The sequence below is a fragment of the Ochotona princeps genome, chromosome 16 (assembly GCF_030435755.1).
Source record: "Ochotona princeps isolate mOchPri1 chromosome 16, mOchPri1.hap1, whole genome shotgun sequence".
NCBI classification, from domain to species: domain Eukaryota; kingdom Metazoa; phylum Chordata; class Mammalia; order Lagomorpha; family Ochotonidae; genus Ochotona; species Ochotona princeps.
The window spans coordinates 52,955,778-52,969,448 of NC_080847.1; the positions used below are offsets into that span (position 1 = coordinate 52,955,778).

At 60.2% G+C, this 13,671-nt stretch overlaps 2 protein-coding genes across 5 annotated transcripts in view; one reads left to right on the plus strand and one right to left on the minus strand.

Annotated features, from left to right (window-relative positions):
• SNRPD2 (small nuclear ribonucleoprotein D2 polypeptide) overlaps positions 1-13,671 on the minus strand; it is a 184,986-nt gene that overhangs the window by 81,502 nt on the left and 89,813 nt on the right. The gene's annotated exons all lie outside the window — the stretch shown is intronic.
• Positions 4,333-13,552, plus strand: VASP (vasodilator stimulated phosphoprotein). 4 transcript variants are annotated; one of them, XM_058674264.1, is made up of 13 exons: positions 4,333-4,651; positions 9,388-9,559; positions 9,643-9,808; positions 10,212-10,305; positions 10,618-10,658; positions 10,761-10,999; positions 11,116-11,216; positions 11,582-11,633; positions 11,743-11,779; positions 11,899-11,944; positions 12,056-12,146; positions 12,549-12,606; positions 12,707-13,552. In XM_058674264.1, exons 1-13 carry the CDS (start codon positions 4,647-4,649, stop codon positions 12,742-12,744), a joined length of 1,140 nt encoding a protein of 379 aa, XP_058530247.1. In that variant the 5' UTR covers positions 4,333-4,646; the 3' UTR covers positions 12,745-13,552. The 4 variants fall into 4 exon arrangements, with proteins under 4 accessions (XP_058530247.1, XP_058530248.1, XP_058530245.1 ...); XM_058674265.1 differs by having other exon boundaries at positions 4,334-4,651; positions 11,746-11,779; XM_058674262.1 differs by having other exon boundaries at positions 4,336-4,651; positions 11,113-11,216.

Sequence of the window (13,671 nt, forward strand, 5' to 3'; positions counted from 1 at the left end):
GAGAAGATGGGACTCGGGATACCCGCATTCCGTGCTGTAGTGCCCAGTCTTGGGTGCCAGCTCCACTTCCCCAGAAACACCAGGGGATGGTGGGCCAAGTCCTTGGGTGCCTGCTGCCCACTTGGAAGACATGGGTGCAGTTATGGCCTGCTCGCTGACCTGGCTGTGGTGGGTAATTTTATTTCTGAGGAATGATTTTTTTTTTGAGGAATTATTTTTTTTAAAGATATATTTATTTTTTTAAGATTTAGTTATTTTTTATTGCAAAGTCTGATATACAGAGAGGAGGAGAGACAGAAAGGAAGATCTTCCATCTGATAATTCACTCCCCAAGTGACCGCAACGGTCGGTGCTACCCCGATTCGAAGCCATGAGCCAGGAACTTCTTCTGGGTCTTCCATGCAAATACAGTTGGTGGGTGTGCAGGGTTCGGTGGGCAATTTTTTAAAACTGCTTTTATTTTTTTTAAGATTTATTCATTTTATTACAGTCAGATATACACAGAGGAGAGACAGAGAGGAAGATTTTCCATCCTATGATTCACTCCCCAAGTGAGCCTCAACGGGCTGATGCGCACCGATCCGAAGCCGGGAACCTGGAACCTCTTCCAGGTCTCCCACGCGGGTGCAGGGTCCCAATGCATTGGGCCGTCCTCAACTGCTTTCCCAGGCCACAAGCAGGGAGCTGGATGGGAAGTGGAGCTGCCGGGATTAGAACCGGCGCCCATATGGGATCCCGGGGCTTGGAAAGTGAATCACCTCACAGAAGATCTTCCTCTATGTCTCTCCTTCTCTCTGTATATCTGCCATTCCAGTAAAAATAAATAAATCTTAAAAAAGAAGGGGGGCAGCACAATAGCATAGTGGCTAAACTCCTCTCCTTGCAGGCACCCTGGATCCTATATGGGCGCGGGTTCTAATCTTGGTTGCTCCATTTCCCATCCAGCTCCCTGCTTGTGGCCTGGGAAAGCAGTAGAGGATGGTCCAAGGCCTTGAGACCCTGCACCGTCTGGGAGACCTGGAAGAAGCTCCTGAGCCCTGGGTTTGGACTGACTCAGCTCCAGCCGTTGTGGCTACTTGCGGAATGAATCATCAGACAAAAGGCAAAAAGCTTCTTTCTGTCTCTCCTTCTATTTATCTGCCTTTCCAATAAAAATAAATCTTGAAAAAAAAGAAGAGCTTTTAAAAAGGATATATTTATTTATTTGCTTGAAGTTGGGGTTACAGATTTGCAGAGATAGTGGGGTGATGGAGAGGGGGTCTAAGAGAGAGAGAATCTTCCTGCAATGATGCAATTACCAGGGTTGAGCCAGACAAGGCGAGGAGCTTCATCTGTGTCTCCCACGTGGATGCAGGTGCCTAAACACTTGGGCCATCCTGTGCTGCTTTCCCAGGCTACTAGCAGAGAGCTTGATGGGAACTGGAGCAGCCGGGATACCAACTGGGTCACATACGGGATGCCATTGTGGCAGGTGGTAGCATTACCTGCTGTGCCACAGTGTCTGCCCCTTTGGACATTTGAGGAGTGAACCAGTGCTTTGAGGATCTCTTTCTTTTGAAGATTTACTTGAAAGCCAGACTTAGATGTAAAGAGAGATTTTTTCCAGCTGCTGATGCACTCTCCAGATGGCTGCAACGGCCAGGACTGAGCTTGGCTGAAGCCAGGAGCCAGAGCTTTGCCCGCGTCTCACAGGTGGCTACAAAAGCCCAGACTTCAGCCGCCTTCTCAGGCACATTAGTAGGGAGCTGGGTTGGAAGTAGAGCAGCTGGGATGTGACCTGGACTCACAGGGACTGCCGGCATGAGCAGCTGCTGCGTCATGGGCTTCACTACAGTGCTGGTGTGTGCACTCTCTTTCCTCCCTTTCAGATAAAGTGAAAATAAATAGCAACTTTATAAAGCACACAGGGGCTGGATGCTGAGAGGCAAGAGGAGCCTCCACAGGCCGCCCCTTCCCACTTGCATTTTCCAGAAGTGTGGGGTGGGGGCCATGGGAGGCACCCCCCCCATGTCCACACAAACTCCGCCTTGGGATTGGAGGCCACCCAGCTGTCACCCTGAGCAGATCCTCAGGGCAGCGGGAGCCCCAGGGGACCAGAGGAGGACTACTGCCCCCGTCCCAGCTCCCCAGAGCCAGCGGAAGGAAGCCAGGAGAAATTTTGCTTCCCCCACATCCCGTCAGTCAGGTCCGCCAAGTGGGGGACTCCACCCCCAAGCAGAACACAGCACAGAAACCAACCCCCAGGGTGTGCAGAACTGAAGTCCCCCAGCTCAGCTATCCTCTCTCCCCTTCCTATACAGAGGCCTTTTCGGGGGGCATGCAGGGGAGGGCTACTTCACTTACACTTTGATTACATGTGTTTCTGTATACATTTTCTTTCTTATTTCATTAAAGATTTATCTGCATCTTTGAAAAGCTTATATATACATATATACATACACATATATATGTATAAAATCTTCCACCTGCTGGTTCACTTTCCCAATGGCCATAACAGTTAGGGCTGTACCAGGCCAAAGCCAGGAGCCTAGAACTACGTCTGGGTCTCACATGACTGGCAGGGGCCCAAGCACTGGGATCAGAAGTGGAGCAACTGGGACTGGAACTTGTGCTTATCTGTGGTGCCGGCACTGCAGATGGTGGATTTGCCCACTATGTCAAAACACAGGTTCCCATTGTGCACGCAAGGGGAGAACCTAACCACTAGGCTACTGCGCCAGCCCACTGTTTATATTTTTAAAGGGCTGTTAAAATTATCCAAATGAAAGAAAACTTTATGTTGAATCTGTCTACAGTATTTACTATTTAGACTTTTATAGAGTCCTGCTACAGGCCTGAAGCAATGGTTCAGTTGGCTAATCCTCCCCTTGCAAGTGTCAGGATCCCATATGGGTGCTGGTTTCTGTCCCTTTCAGCTCCCTGCTTGTGGCCTGGGAAAGTAGTGGACAGTCCAAAGGCTTGGGCTCCTGCACCCGCGTGGAAGACCCAAAGAGGCTCCTGGCTCCTGATCCTTCAGCTCTGGCCACTGTGGCTCTTTGGGGAGTGAAGCAGCAGATAGATCTTTGTCTTTTTTCCTCTCTATAAATCTGCCTTTCCAATTAAAGTAATAATAATAATAATAATTCTTACAAAGCAGCTCAAAGGGGCTCGGGATAGAGGGCCCAAATGCAGGGACTTTTGGCGTCCCCAGCCTCAGCTTTCCCGCTCAGGAACTTGAGAACTGTGACTTAGGGAGGACACCTTACCAGGGGCCAGGTGTGGCTGAACAGGGAGGGGTGTGGTCAGGACGCGTGATGTCATGGGGGCGGGGCCACTAATGCGAGGGGAGGGGGTGCCGAGGTTGGGGTTCGATCTGGGGTTGGGGGGCCGAGGTTGGGGGCCAGTCTGGGGCTTGGGGGGGCCGAGGTTGGGGGCCGGTCTGGGGCTTGGGGGGGGCCGAGGTTGGGGTTCGGTCTGGGGCTTGGGGGTCGGTCTGGAGCTTGGGGGAACGAGGTTGGGGTTCGGTCTGGGACCTGGGGGGCCGGTCTGGAGCTTGCGGGGTCGGTCTGGAACCTGGGGGGCGGCTCCCCGCCTCGGTGCCCACCCCGACCCCGCCCCCTTCCCCAGGCGGTCACCTCAAGGCGTGCTTGGGGAGCCTTGGGGATCACGCAGCTTCCTGCACCCTGGAACCCCCCTATTCCCGGCCCCCGCACCCCCCGCACTCCCGGCCGGTCACCACCCCCTCCCGGACCCTGCGGCTCTGAGTCAGCGGCCGGCCTCGCCTCCTCGGCCCACTTCCTTCTCACCTTCCCCGAGAGGGTGGGGTGTGGCCCAGGCCCTGCCCCACCGGGTGCCCCCTCCTGATGCCGGGGTGGGGTGCTAGGAGGCTCACCCCTCAGCATCAATCAGACACTGTGTGTTGGGAGGGGGCACCTTACAAGGGTGGGATTTACAGGGCACAAGCTGGTTTAACCCCGAAGGTCCTTTCCCCCACCTCCCCCAACCCCGGAAATTCAGCAGAATATGCAAGAATGGACAAGTCGGTGAGGAGAGCAGGACGGAGCAGGGCAGGGGAGGGGGGACCGAATTCTGACCCCATTGAGACGCCCAGAGAATCCCCCATAATGGGAGAGGACCCCCCCCTGCCTGGCTTCCATGAGGCCAGGCTCCCCCGCCTCCACCAAGGCTGCACCCCCCGAGTCTGGGGCAGGGGTGACAACCAGGGGTGCTGTCCTGCTGGGGAGGCGGAGATTGGGGAAGTGCCGCCGGGGTTCCGCCCCCCACCCCACCCCCTTCCCTTCCCACACGGCCCGGAGGCGTCTGCGGGCCCTTTAAGGCGCGGGGCATTGTGGGAGCGGGGAGTGGAATTTTGGAAGGAAATGTAGCGAAGAGAAGTCCGGGAGTGAGAGTGAGGTGCTGGCGGCCGCCGGCCGAGGGGGCGCGCCGGGCAGCGAGCCGCACCCCGCCGGGCACAGCCGCCTCCCGACCCGCGCCCCCCGCCGTCCCGGACGCCGGCGGCGCCCGCGGAGCCTCCCGGGCCCTCCTCCCCTCCAGGGGCGGGACCCCGGCCGGGGGAGCACGGAGCAGAGCCGGGAGCCGGCCTCGAACCCCCGCCGCTCGAGCCTGGGGCGCCCCGGGAGCGCACGGGCCGAGGGCGCGCCGCAGCCATGAGGTGAGCCCCGCGCGCGCGCGGCCCCGCGACCCTCCCCCCGCCTTTGTCCCCCTCCCCCCGAGCCCCAGCTCACCCGGGATCGGGTTCGGGACGGGGACGGGGACGGGGTGCCGAGCCTGCTCAGGCCATCTCCACACCCAGACCGCCTCCTGGGCACCCTCGCGGGGCTCCCCGGGTCAGTCCTCTCCTGGGAGCCTTCGGGTTGGGGTGCCGGGGTGGGGGGGAGCGCTGCAAAGACTCCCCGGCTTCTCCACTTTGTCAGGGGACCTCCAAGTTGGCCGAGACTCCCTATTAGAGATGTCGCGATTTCTGGAGCGCTGCTCTCCACCCCAACACACCAAAGCTCAGCTGGGGCGGGGAAGGCTGTTGGGGACGGTTTGGGGGAGATCCTGGGACCTTCAGATTCCCATGGGTCTGGGTTCCCATTCGAAGTCTCCTCCAAGTGGAGGCACGCACCTCACTCCTCACTTCGGGAGGTACTTCTTCAATCGCTCCCCATCCTCAAACTTGGGTGCGCTCAGGTGATGATGAGGAGGAGAGGGGCTGTCGGCCCCGCGGGGCGCCCTGGCGTGCACACGCTTGGCCGGAACCAGGCGGTGCCTAGGACGGAGCAGCGCCGGTGCCCAGGGCGGCTCCCCGGCGCGGGGCCAGGAGGGCGGCCCCCTCTCTCTCCACCTGCAGGGAGGGGGCGCGGCAGCTGGGGAAGGGGGGCCTTTGTCTTCCTGACTCACCTGTCGAGACAGCTGGCTGTGGGGAAGGAGGGGGCGGGCGAGTAGCGCAGAGGGGAGGCTGCTCTCCCAGCCGGCCCCCCATCTGCCTACTGGCTTACTACCCCGTGCAACACACACACACCCCTTCTCCCAGCCGGTCCCCCAGAGCGGAGAGCGGGGAATTGGAGGCAGGGTCGCTGGGGAGCTTCAAGGTCACAGCCTTCCCAGTCCTCTACCTAGATTCCAGCTGCCCCAGTAATTCTATCCTGGAGGGGGAGCCCCCCCAGTACCCGTGGGTTCACCTGAGGGCGGAGTTGGCCTGTGCTGGGGGGTGCCATGTGGACTAGGCCCACCCCCACTCCCCTGGGGCCCGAGGCTGACAAAGCTATCTCCCTTCCTCCACTCTCTCTGGGACTTCCTGCCCCAAAGCCCCTAGGCTGAAGGGGGAGGCCCCTGAGGCCGGCTCAGGGGAGTAGGGTTAACCTCGTGCTGCCCGCACCCTCCACTCCCCCCCTATTCCCCATGGCCCTCCTTCCCGAGACCCTGAAAGACACCCCCCCCCGTCCCTCCCCTTTCTGGAAATTTTGCTGAGGGGGGATGGGGGAAGACCTCTCCTGGCACTTACACACACCCCCAGACTTCCTGCCAGTCCCCTTCAGAGACATCCCTTCCCAGGGGGCCTGCCCTGGGGCGGGAGGGGGCAGCTGCTGGGAGCCTGGTCCCCTGCCTTCACCCCTTCCCCTCCCCCTCCTCGCCCCTCCCCCCCAGCGTTTCCGGTCCCAGGCCCGTGGAAGGCGGATGGCGGATGTCCGAGTTAGTGCCGCCTCACTCGCCGCGAGACCGTAAAAGGACAGGAGCCTGCGGTGTCTGGGACGGCCTCCCGACCCCACCCCCACCCCGCCCCAGCGGGCCTGCCCCCTCCCCAGTGCCGGCTGGGCAGGGGCAGAAGGCATCCCCGCTGTGGGCCACACCTGAGGGTCTCCCCCTTTCTCCCACCCACACCTCTGGGGCTGTACCCCTCTCGAGCATACTGGGGGATCTGCACCTACACTCCCTGCTGGGGAAACTGAGGCTGGAGGAACGCAGGGGCCAGGAGTGAGCCTGTGTCTGCATGGACTCCGTCAGTGGTGTTGCCTGCAGGCCCTCTTTCTGACTGGTTTGGCTGGAGCCCTGACCCCTCGGGGGAGATGGAAAATTACAAGATATAAGTTCTTTTTCTCTCTCCCAGTTGGACAAATATTTGTTGAGTGTCTGCCGGATCCAGGGACTAGAGCCGGGATTGGAGGGAGGGCTGGGAAAGGAGCAGAGTGGGCCTTAGGAAGACCTCAGGCGGTGGGGGACAGGCTCCTGGGGCCGTGGCGTGGTCGGGTTATTTAAGAGGGTGTCCCAGCCTTGCTGTCCCAGCCCCATGCCCTTTGCTGATGGGAAAACAGGAGGTGTGCGGGGAGCCTGTGGGAGTCACACGATGTGAGAGTGGCTAGGCTTGTTCTTGACTCTGGTGTTTGAGCTCTTATGCTGTTAGAGCCAAAGTTTTTAAAGTACAAAGAACATAGTTTCACTGTTAAAAAAAAAAAAAGACAGAACCACTGAGGACAATTCAGCCCCCCCCCCCACTTACGCAGACACCTGCAGGTCTGCTTCTGGACCCAGGGTGGATTCACAGATGGAGAGTTGGGAGGCTGGGGGACTAAGTGTCCAGCACTGAGGTGTGGCTGGGGGGAGGACTCTCTGCTTGACTGCCACCCAGGAATGGGACGCTCTCCGCCTCCGGTCTGACCAGCAGCCCCAGGGCGTCAGATGCGTGCCCACCTCTGGGTGCTGAGCTGTAAGGTTGGGGAGTTGTGGCATGAGTCACAGAGGCCAGCTGGGGGTGTGGGGGAGACCCCAGGAGACCCCTGCAGGGCTCAGTCTGCAATCTCCCTGGCTTGTGGCAACTGTTACCTGTGAGGTTTTTCACCGTGAATTTCCACCGAGGACAAAGACTGAACTAGTTCCACAAAGGGCTAAGCATGTCACACCTCCTGTTCCCCTCCATGAGGCAGCCCCACTCGCCAGGCAACTTCCGCCTGTCACCCCCTGTATGTGACAATGATATATTTGTATCTTCCCTCACCTTCTAAAAAGAAAAAAAAAAAAAGAACCCACTGACCCGCTGCGGCTTATTAAAGTTGTCACTACTCCGCCTTTTGCTCAGCTCTCAATGAGGTTGAAAAACTTGGGTGGGCTTCACAAAGGGTCCCTGTGACCTGGGGCCAGCATCCCCACCCCTGTGCCCCCTATGTGCCTGCGGCTCCTGACCTGTCACAAGAAGGGCAGGAGCTAGAGGCCACCTCCTGCGCTGCGTGTGGGACACCAGGCTGGCTGATGGGGGCTGGGTGGCTGTGCTGTTGGTTTTTTTTCCCTTTTTATTTAACACCCATTGAGTCCCTGCTGTGTGCTGGGTCCTGGGGACATAGTCGTGCTCCACGGATGGCCATCCCTCCCTGATGACCCCGATGCTTTGCTGGGGCCTGGGGCAGGGGAACCGCAGCTGGGAGCCATGTTGGTGGGAAGGGTGGAGTATCCTGGGAGGGCTTCTGGGGAGAGGTAGGAACAACCTCAGCGCAGGAACAACTAGTATGTGGAAGTGTCACGCAGGGGCTTGTCTGGTTGAGTGGGGGCTAGAACAGCATGAACTAAGAGGAAACCAGGGAGAGTGGGGTGGGCACAGGGGCGCCATCCCTCTGGCCAGGGGCCAGGTCACCAGACCCTCAGCTGGGCAGGGCTTACCTGGGAGAGCAAAGGGCAGCTGGGGTGGGGCAAGGGCAGTTCTAGGCACCTGGCCAGAGTTCTGCCCTGGGCGTGGGTGGCAGGTGTGGGTGCAGCCTTAACTCTGCCCTGTTGGGGGTGGCGCAAGCCAGAAACAGGCCCCAAGGCTGTGCTTAGCTGGAACTGGTACCTGGGGTTTGCCAGGGGCCCACACAGTGCCTGCTGGTTATACCTGAGGGCCCATCCTGCTTCCTAGGGCGGAGCCGGGGAGGTGGCCCACGCTCTCCCCTCATTAGCCTGAAGACAGCTGGGCCTGCAAGGGGCTCTCCCCACCCTTGACCCCCAGTGTCACTGCCCAGCACCTGCCCTGTCCCACAAAGAGGAGCCGCCACCACTGTGGGTGGAATCCCCATCCCCCTCTCGCCACCAACTTCCTCTTTTCAGGAAAAACCCTGGTGTAGGGGTGGGGCCAGCCAAGGCCAGCGCTTCCCCCAGGGATGTGTCACCTTGGGCCAGTCACTTCCCCTTGGTACCCCGCGTTTCCTCACTGGGGAAGGGGAAGCACCCAGACTCTACCCTCCCTCCCGCCCTGGTGGGTAACAGATGGCTCTTTTGCCTGGGTCACATGGTTGGAGGGGGTCATCTGGAGCCTAGGTCCACACCTGGGGGTGCTACCTCCTGACTACTGAAGCCTCCCACCGCTGCCACCCCAGTCCTGAGTCTGCAGCAGGCTCTGTTTCCTCCAGGAAGTCCTCATGGACTCCAGGGCCTGGGCTCCTTGGTCCTTGGGCAGAGGGGGGGGGAGGAGTTACTGCCTGGGTACTGGTGTCCTGCCCTGGGAGGGTGTGGTCAGGGGCTGACGCCCACAGCAGGGCCCCTAACAGGGCCCTTCAGTGTGTGCTGAGGGAGCTGTAGGGTTGCAGTGAGCGACAGGCGGCAGGCACCCCCCCACCCCTGGGGGTCTGGGCTGTCCTCAGCCGGCAGTGGTCTTCCTCTTCCGCTCCCTGGCCTCAGCTTCCTCCTCTGAGCTAAGCAAGTGTTGCTGGGGATAGGGCATTCAGACCTTGGCTGAGGTAGGGAAACTGGGGCAGCTGGCCGCTAGAGAGTTGCTCAGTGCCCCCTACCCAACCCTGGTTGTGTTCCCCTACCTGTGCCCTGCCCAGCGTCTCTCTCCCATCTTCCCAGCTGCCTCCTCCACTTCCTGCTTCTCCCTCTCCTGTCTGGGTCTCCCAAGGTGACCCCGCACGTACCGCCTTCTCCCCTCCCTCCCTCCCACAGCGAGACGGTCGTGTGCACCAGCCGGGCCACTGTGATGCTCTATGATGATGGCAACAAGCGCTGGCTCCCGGCAGGCACGGGGCCCCAGGCCTTCAGCCGCGTCCAGATCTACCACAACCCCACAGCCAATTCCTTCCGGGTCGTGGGCCGCAAGATGCAGCCTGACCAGCAGGTGTGTGCCCAGCCCTTCTCCCCACACCCCTGCAACTCCACCCCCAGCCTGGGCTGCTAGTCCTCACCCCCTTGCCTTCTCAGGTGGTCATCAACTGTGCCATAGTCCGGGGTGTCAAGTACAATCAGGCCACCCCCAACTTCCACCAGTGGCGCGATGCCCGCCAGGTCTGGGGGCTCAACTTCAGCAGCAAGGAGGACGCAGCGCAGTTTGCTGCCGGCATGGCCGAGGCCCTCGAGGCGTTGGAAGGTAAGTGCTGGCCACAGGCCTCGGGGGTCCCGTCTATAAAATGAAGTGGCTCATGGTTATAGAAAACGGTGGGGCAGGGGAGGTAGGGCAGCTTCCTGCGCTCCATGGGCTCCTGTCCGTCCGCCTTCAGGCACTGGCACTGCCAAAGCCTTCAGTCGGTGTTTCTCAAATGTCTGCCTGCTCCTGGAGAACCTGGCAGGAGGGGGCGGGGCTGGGACGCTGGTGTCGGCCTAGACGCTGGCCTGCAGGACCCAAGGGCAGGTGGCCGTCCTGAGGGTGTCCTAGCCACCCCTTCCTTGGCTCTGGGAGGAAGAAGGAAGTGAGTGACCATGGCCCGGATTCCTGAGCGATGTGGGGAAGGCTGCAGGGCTGACGCATGGCGCTGTTTCTCCTTGGCCTCCAGGAGGGGCACCCCCGGGTCCACCGGCACCCCCAACTCCTGCCACCTGGGCCAGCCAGAACGGCCCCTCCCCAGAAGAGCTGGAGCAGCAGAAAAGGTAGGGCCAGCCACTGTTCGGGCATCCCCCTAACTTCGGTTTCCAGAATGTTCCAGTTCTTCCCCTCTACCCCGTCACCATCACCTCTGAGAATTTGAGCAACTCTTGAGTACTTAGAGCTGCACAGCCCCATGGTCCTGCAGAGTCCAGACCCTGGGCACTAAGAGGATCTGGGCACAGCTGATGGCCAGAACAGCTCCACCCCCAGCTCTCTCATGGGCTCCCATGGGTGCAGCAGCTAGGGTGGGGGCGCGGGAACCAAGCAGCTTGGTGTCCTTAGTCCTGACTGACCACAGGCTCCACTCCCCACAGGCAGCAGCCAGAGCACATGGAACGCCGGGTCTCCAATGCAGGTGACTGGGCATGCTCGGGTGGCTGGACCTTGAGCCTGGAGGCCTTCCTGGAGGAGGGGGTGGACGTCTCTCTGAGCCACTCCCCTCCTCTGTGTGTTTCAGGCCCACCTGCACCCCCTGTGGGGGGCCCACCCCCACCTCCGGGACCTCCCCCTCCTCCGGGTCCCCCCCCACCTCCAGGTCTGCCTCCTTCCGGGGTGTCTGCTGCAGGGCATGGAGCTGGAGGAGGCCCGCCCCCTGCACCCCCTCTCCCCACAGCTCAGGGCCCCAGTGGTGGGGGGACTGGCGCCCCCGGCCTGGCTGCAGCCATTGCGGGAGCCAAACTCCGGAAAGTCAGCAAGGTGAGGGGGGGAAGGGTGCCTGACTCTGAGGTAATAATGGGATGAAGGGAGCTCCCCCTGCCTGTCACAGAGGCCTGCCCCCCCAAGCTCCTTCTCTCTCTTGATTTCCTCAGCAGGAGGAAGCCTCAGGGGGGCCTTTGGGCCCCAAAGCTGAGAGTGGTCGCAGCACAGGTGGTGGGGGTCTTATGGAAGAGATGAATGCCATGCTGGCCCGGAGGTGAGCCTGAGGGACCCCCCCCAGACACATCCCATCAGTCATGATGCGGTGGGAGGTCAGAGCCCGAGCCAAGCTCTTGTGGTCTCCCCTAAGATGGCCAAGGCTAACAGCCACTGGGGGAGCCTGTGGAATGTTCTAGGAACTCCACTTCCTAGAATCCCAGTTCTGAGAGGCCCTCCCCAGCCCCCTCTCCAGGATGTCAGGGTTCCTGAATGTGAAAATCACTGTAGCACCTGCTCCCCCATCTCCCCTGGGCCACATGAATGGCAGGACCCCACCCACTTCCCTAGACCCTAGATGGCCTGTTGGGTTCCCACCGCTCTGGGCAGGACTGAGGTCTCTGGTCTTGCCTCTCCTGCCTGCAGGAGGAAAGCCACGCAGGTGGGAGAGAAACCCCCCAAGGACGAGTCAGCCAGTGTGAGTGAGGGGAGGGGCCGGGCTTGCCTGGGGGCTGAGGGACAGTGTGGCAGGTGGGTGGCCGGGTGTGGGGCTGGGGGGTTGCTCACACCCTTCTCTCTCGGGCCAGCAGGAGGAGCCAGAGGCCAGAATCCCTGCCCACAGTGGTGAGTGCCAGGCCCTGCCCATCCCAGGGTGCCCTGCTCCCACCCGCAGGGAGCACCCGATGGGGCCGGGGGCGGAAGTCCTCCTGCCTCATCTTCCCACTTGGTGGCCTGTTTCCCAGAATCCGTGCGGAGACCCTGGGAGAAGAACAGCACGACCTTACCAAGGTGGGCCATGTGAACTCAGGTGGGGGTGGGCAGGGCACTGCAGCCCCTGGAGGGAGGGACGGGTCCTCTGCTAACTTCATCTCTCAGTCACCCCCGTCCCTCTCCTCCCAGGATGAAGTCCTCCTCTTCGGTGGCCACTTCTGATGTCCACCCCCCCACCCCCAGCTCCAGTGACGAGTCAGACCTGGAGAGGGTGAAGCAGGTAACTTGGGGAGGAGGGGAGAGGGGCTCCTCCAGGTGAATCCAGCGGAGCTCCCGGATGTTCTGGTCTGGAAAATGGGGAGGTTGGGCCAGGTCAGGGGTCCCGCAGACGCCTGCCCTCCCGACGAGTACCTGGAGTCCACAACATGCAGACCCTAGCTGTCTGGCCGCCAACTGGAGTTGGCAGGAGATGTGGAACGTGCTTGCCAGCCGTAGCCTGGACGGCTTCCAGTTCTCTCCCTCTGGCTCCAGGCGTCTAGAATTCTCCTATAGGGCACCTGGGCTGGGGCTGGGCGGCTGTGGGGGCTGCGCCTCCAGTTGGTGCAGTCCAGGAAGGGAACGGGGAGGGTCCCACTGGCAGCCCAGGGACCCCTCTTGCTGGGTGACACCCTGTGGTTTTTAGGAGCTCCTGGAGGAGGTGAGGAAGGAGCTGCAGAAGGTGAAAGAGGAGATCATTGAAGGTGAGGCGCAGTGGCAGGGCGTGTCCGCTCGGAACAGGCGGCTGTGGGGCAGGAAGGACCAAGAACCTCTGGCCTTGACCCCTGCCGTTTTTCCTTCCAGCCTTTGTCCAGGAGCTGAGGAAGCGGGGTTCCCCCTGACCGCGGGGACCCATTTCTCCTTTCCGCGCGCCCCGCCTGTTACCCGGCTTCCCCCGCCGCCACCTCGACTGGACCTGGAATTGGCTCAAGATTACATAGGAATGCATCGTCCCTTGCACACCTCCACACCTCCCTCCCACTTGGACAATTCCGAGGGGGTGTGGTTTCCTGCACCACGCCCACACCCGTACTGGCTGCTGATTGGCTGGGGAGGCCCCGCCCTTTGCTCCCTTTGGTCCTTCCCCTCCGCCATCCCCTCAGGGCTGGTTCCTCTGCTGGGGATGTACCATGGAACCCCACAGGAAGGGGGAAGGAAAGGGAATTTCACATTCCCTTGTTTAGATTCACTTTAACGCTTAATGCCTTCGAATTTTTGTTTAAGAAGTATATAAATATATAAATATATATATATTTGGGTTTTGGGGAGGGGGAAGGGAGATTTTTTTTGCCTCTTTGGTTTTGATAAAATGGGGTGTGGGGGTTTTTAAATGCTGTAGCCCCTGGTGGGGTGGCTGAGCAGGGTGGGGGAGTCCCGGCCCCGGGACTTCTCTTCCTGCTCGCTCCTTCCCTTTTCTATGAGGAATTAAGATGCTGTAACTTTTTTGGAACCTCAGTTTTTTTGTTGTTGTTTTGTTATTTTTTATTTGGGGTAGGTTTGGGGGTCCAGGCCATTTTTTTAACCCAGCAGGGAAAATGAAGGAAACAGGAAAGGGGAGGGGAGCAGCCTCTCCCCCTCCCACCTTCACCTTTTAGCTTCTTGAAAAAGGGCCCCAGTGGAATAAATCTGCCAGTTTTTCTAAATGCTAAACTCTCTGAGTGGTTCTAGGGAGTAGGGCCAGGGGCAGGGTTCACCCGAGTCACGTGGCGGGTAAGGGTGTTGGTCCCATGTTGGGGCAGAGGCTTTAGCGTGCTCTGCGCCCCCTCCCC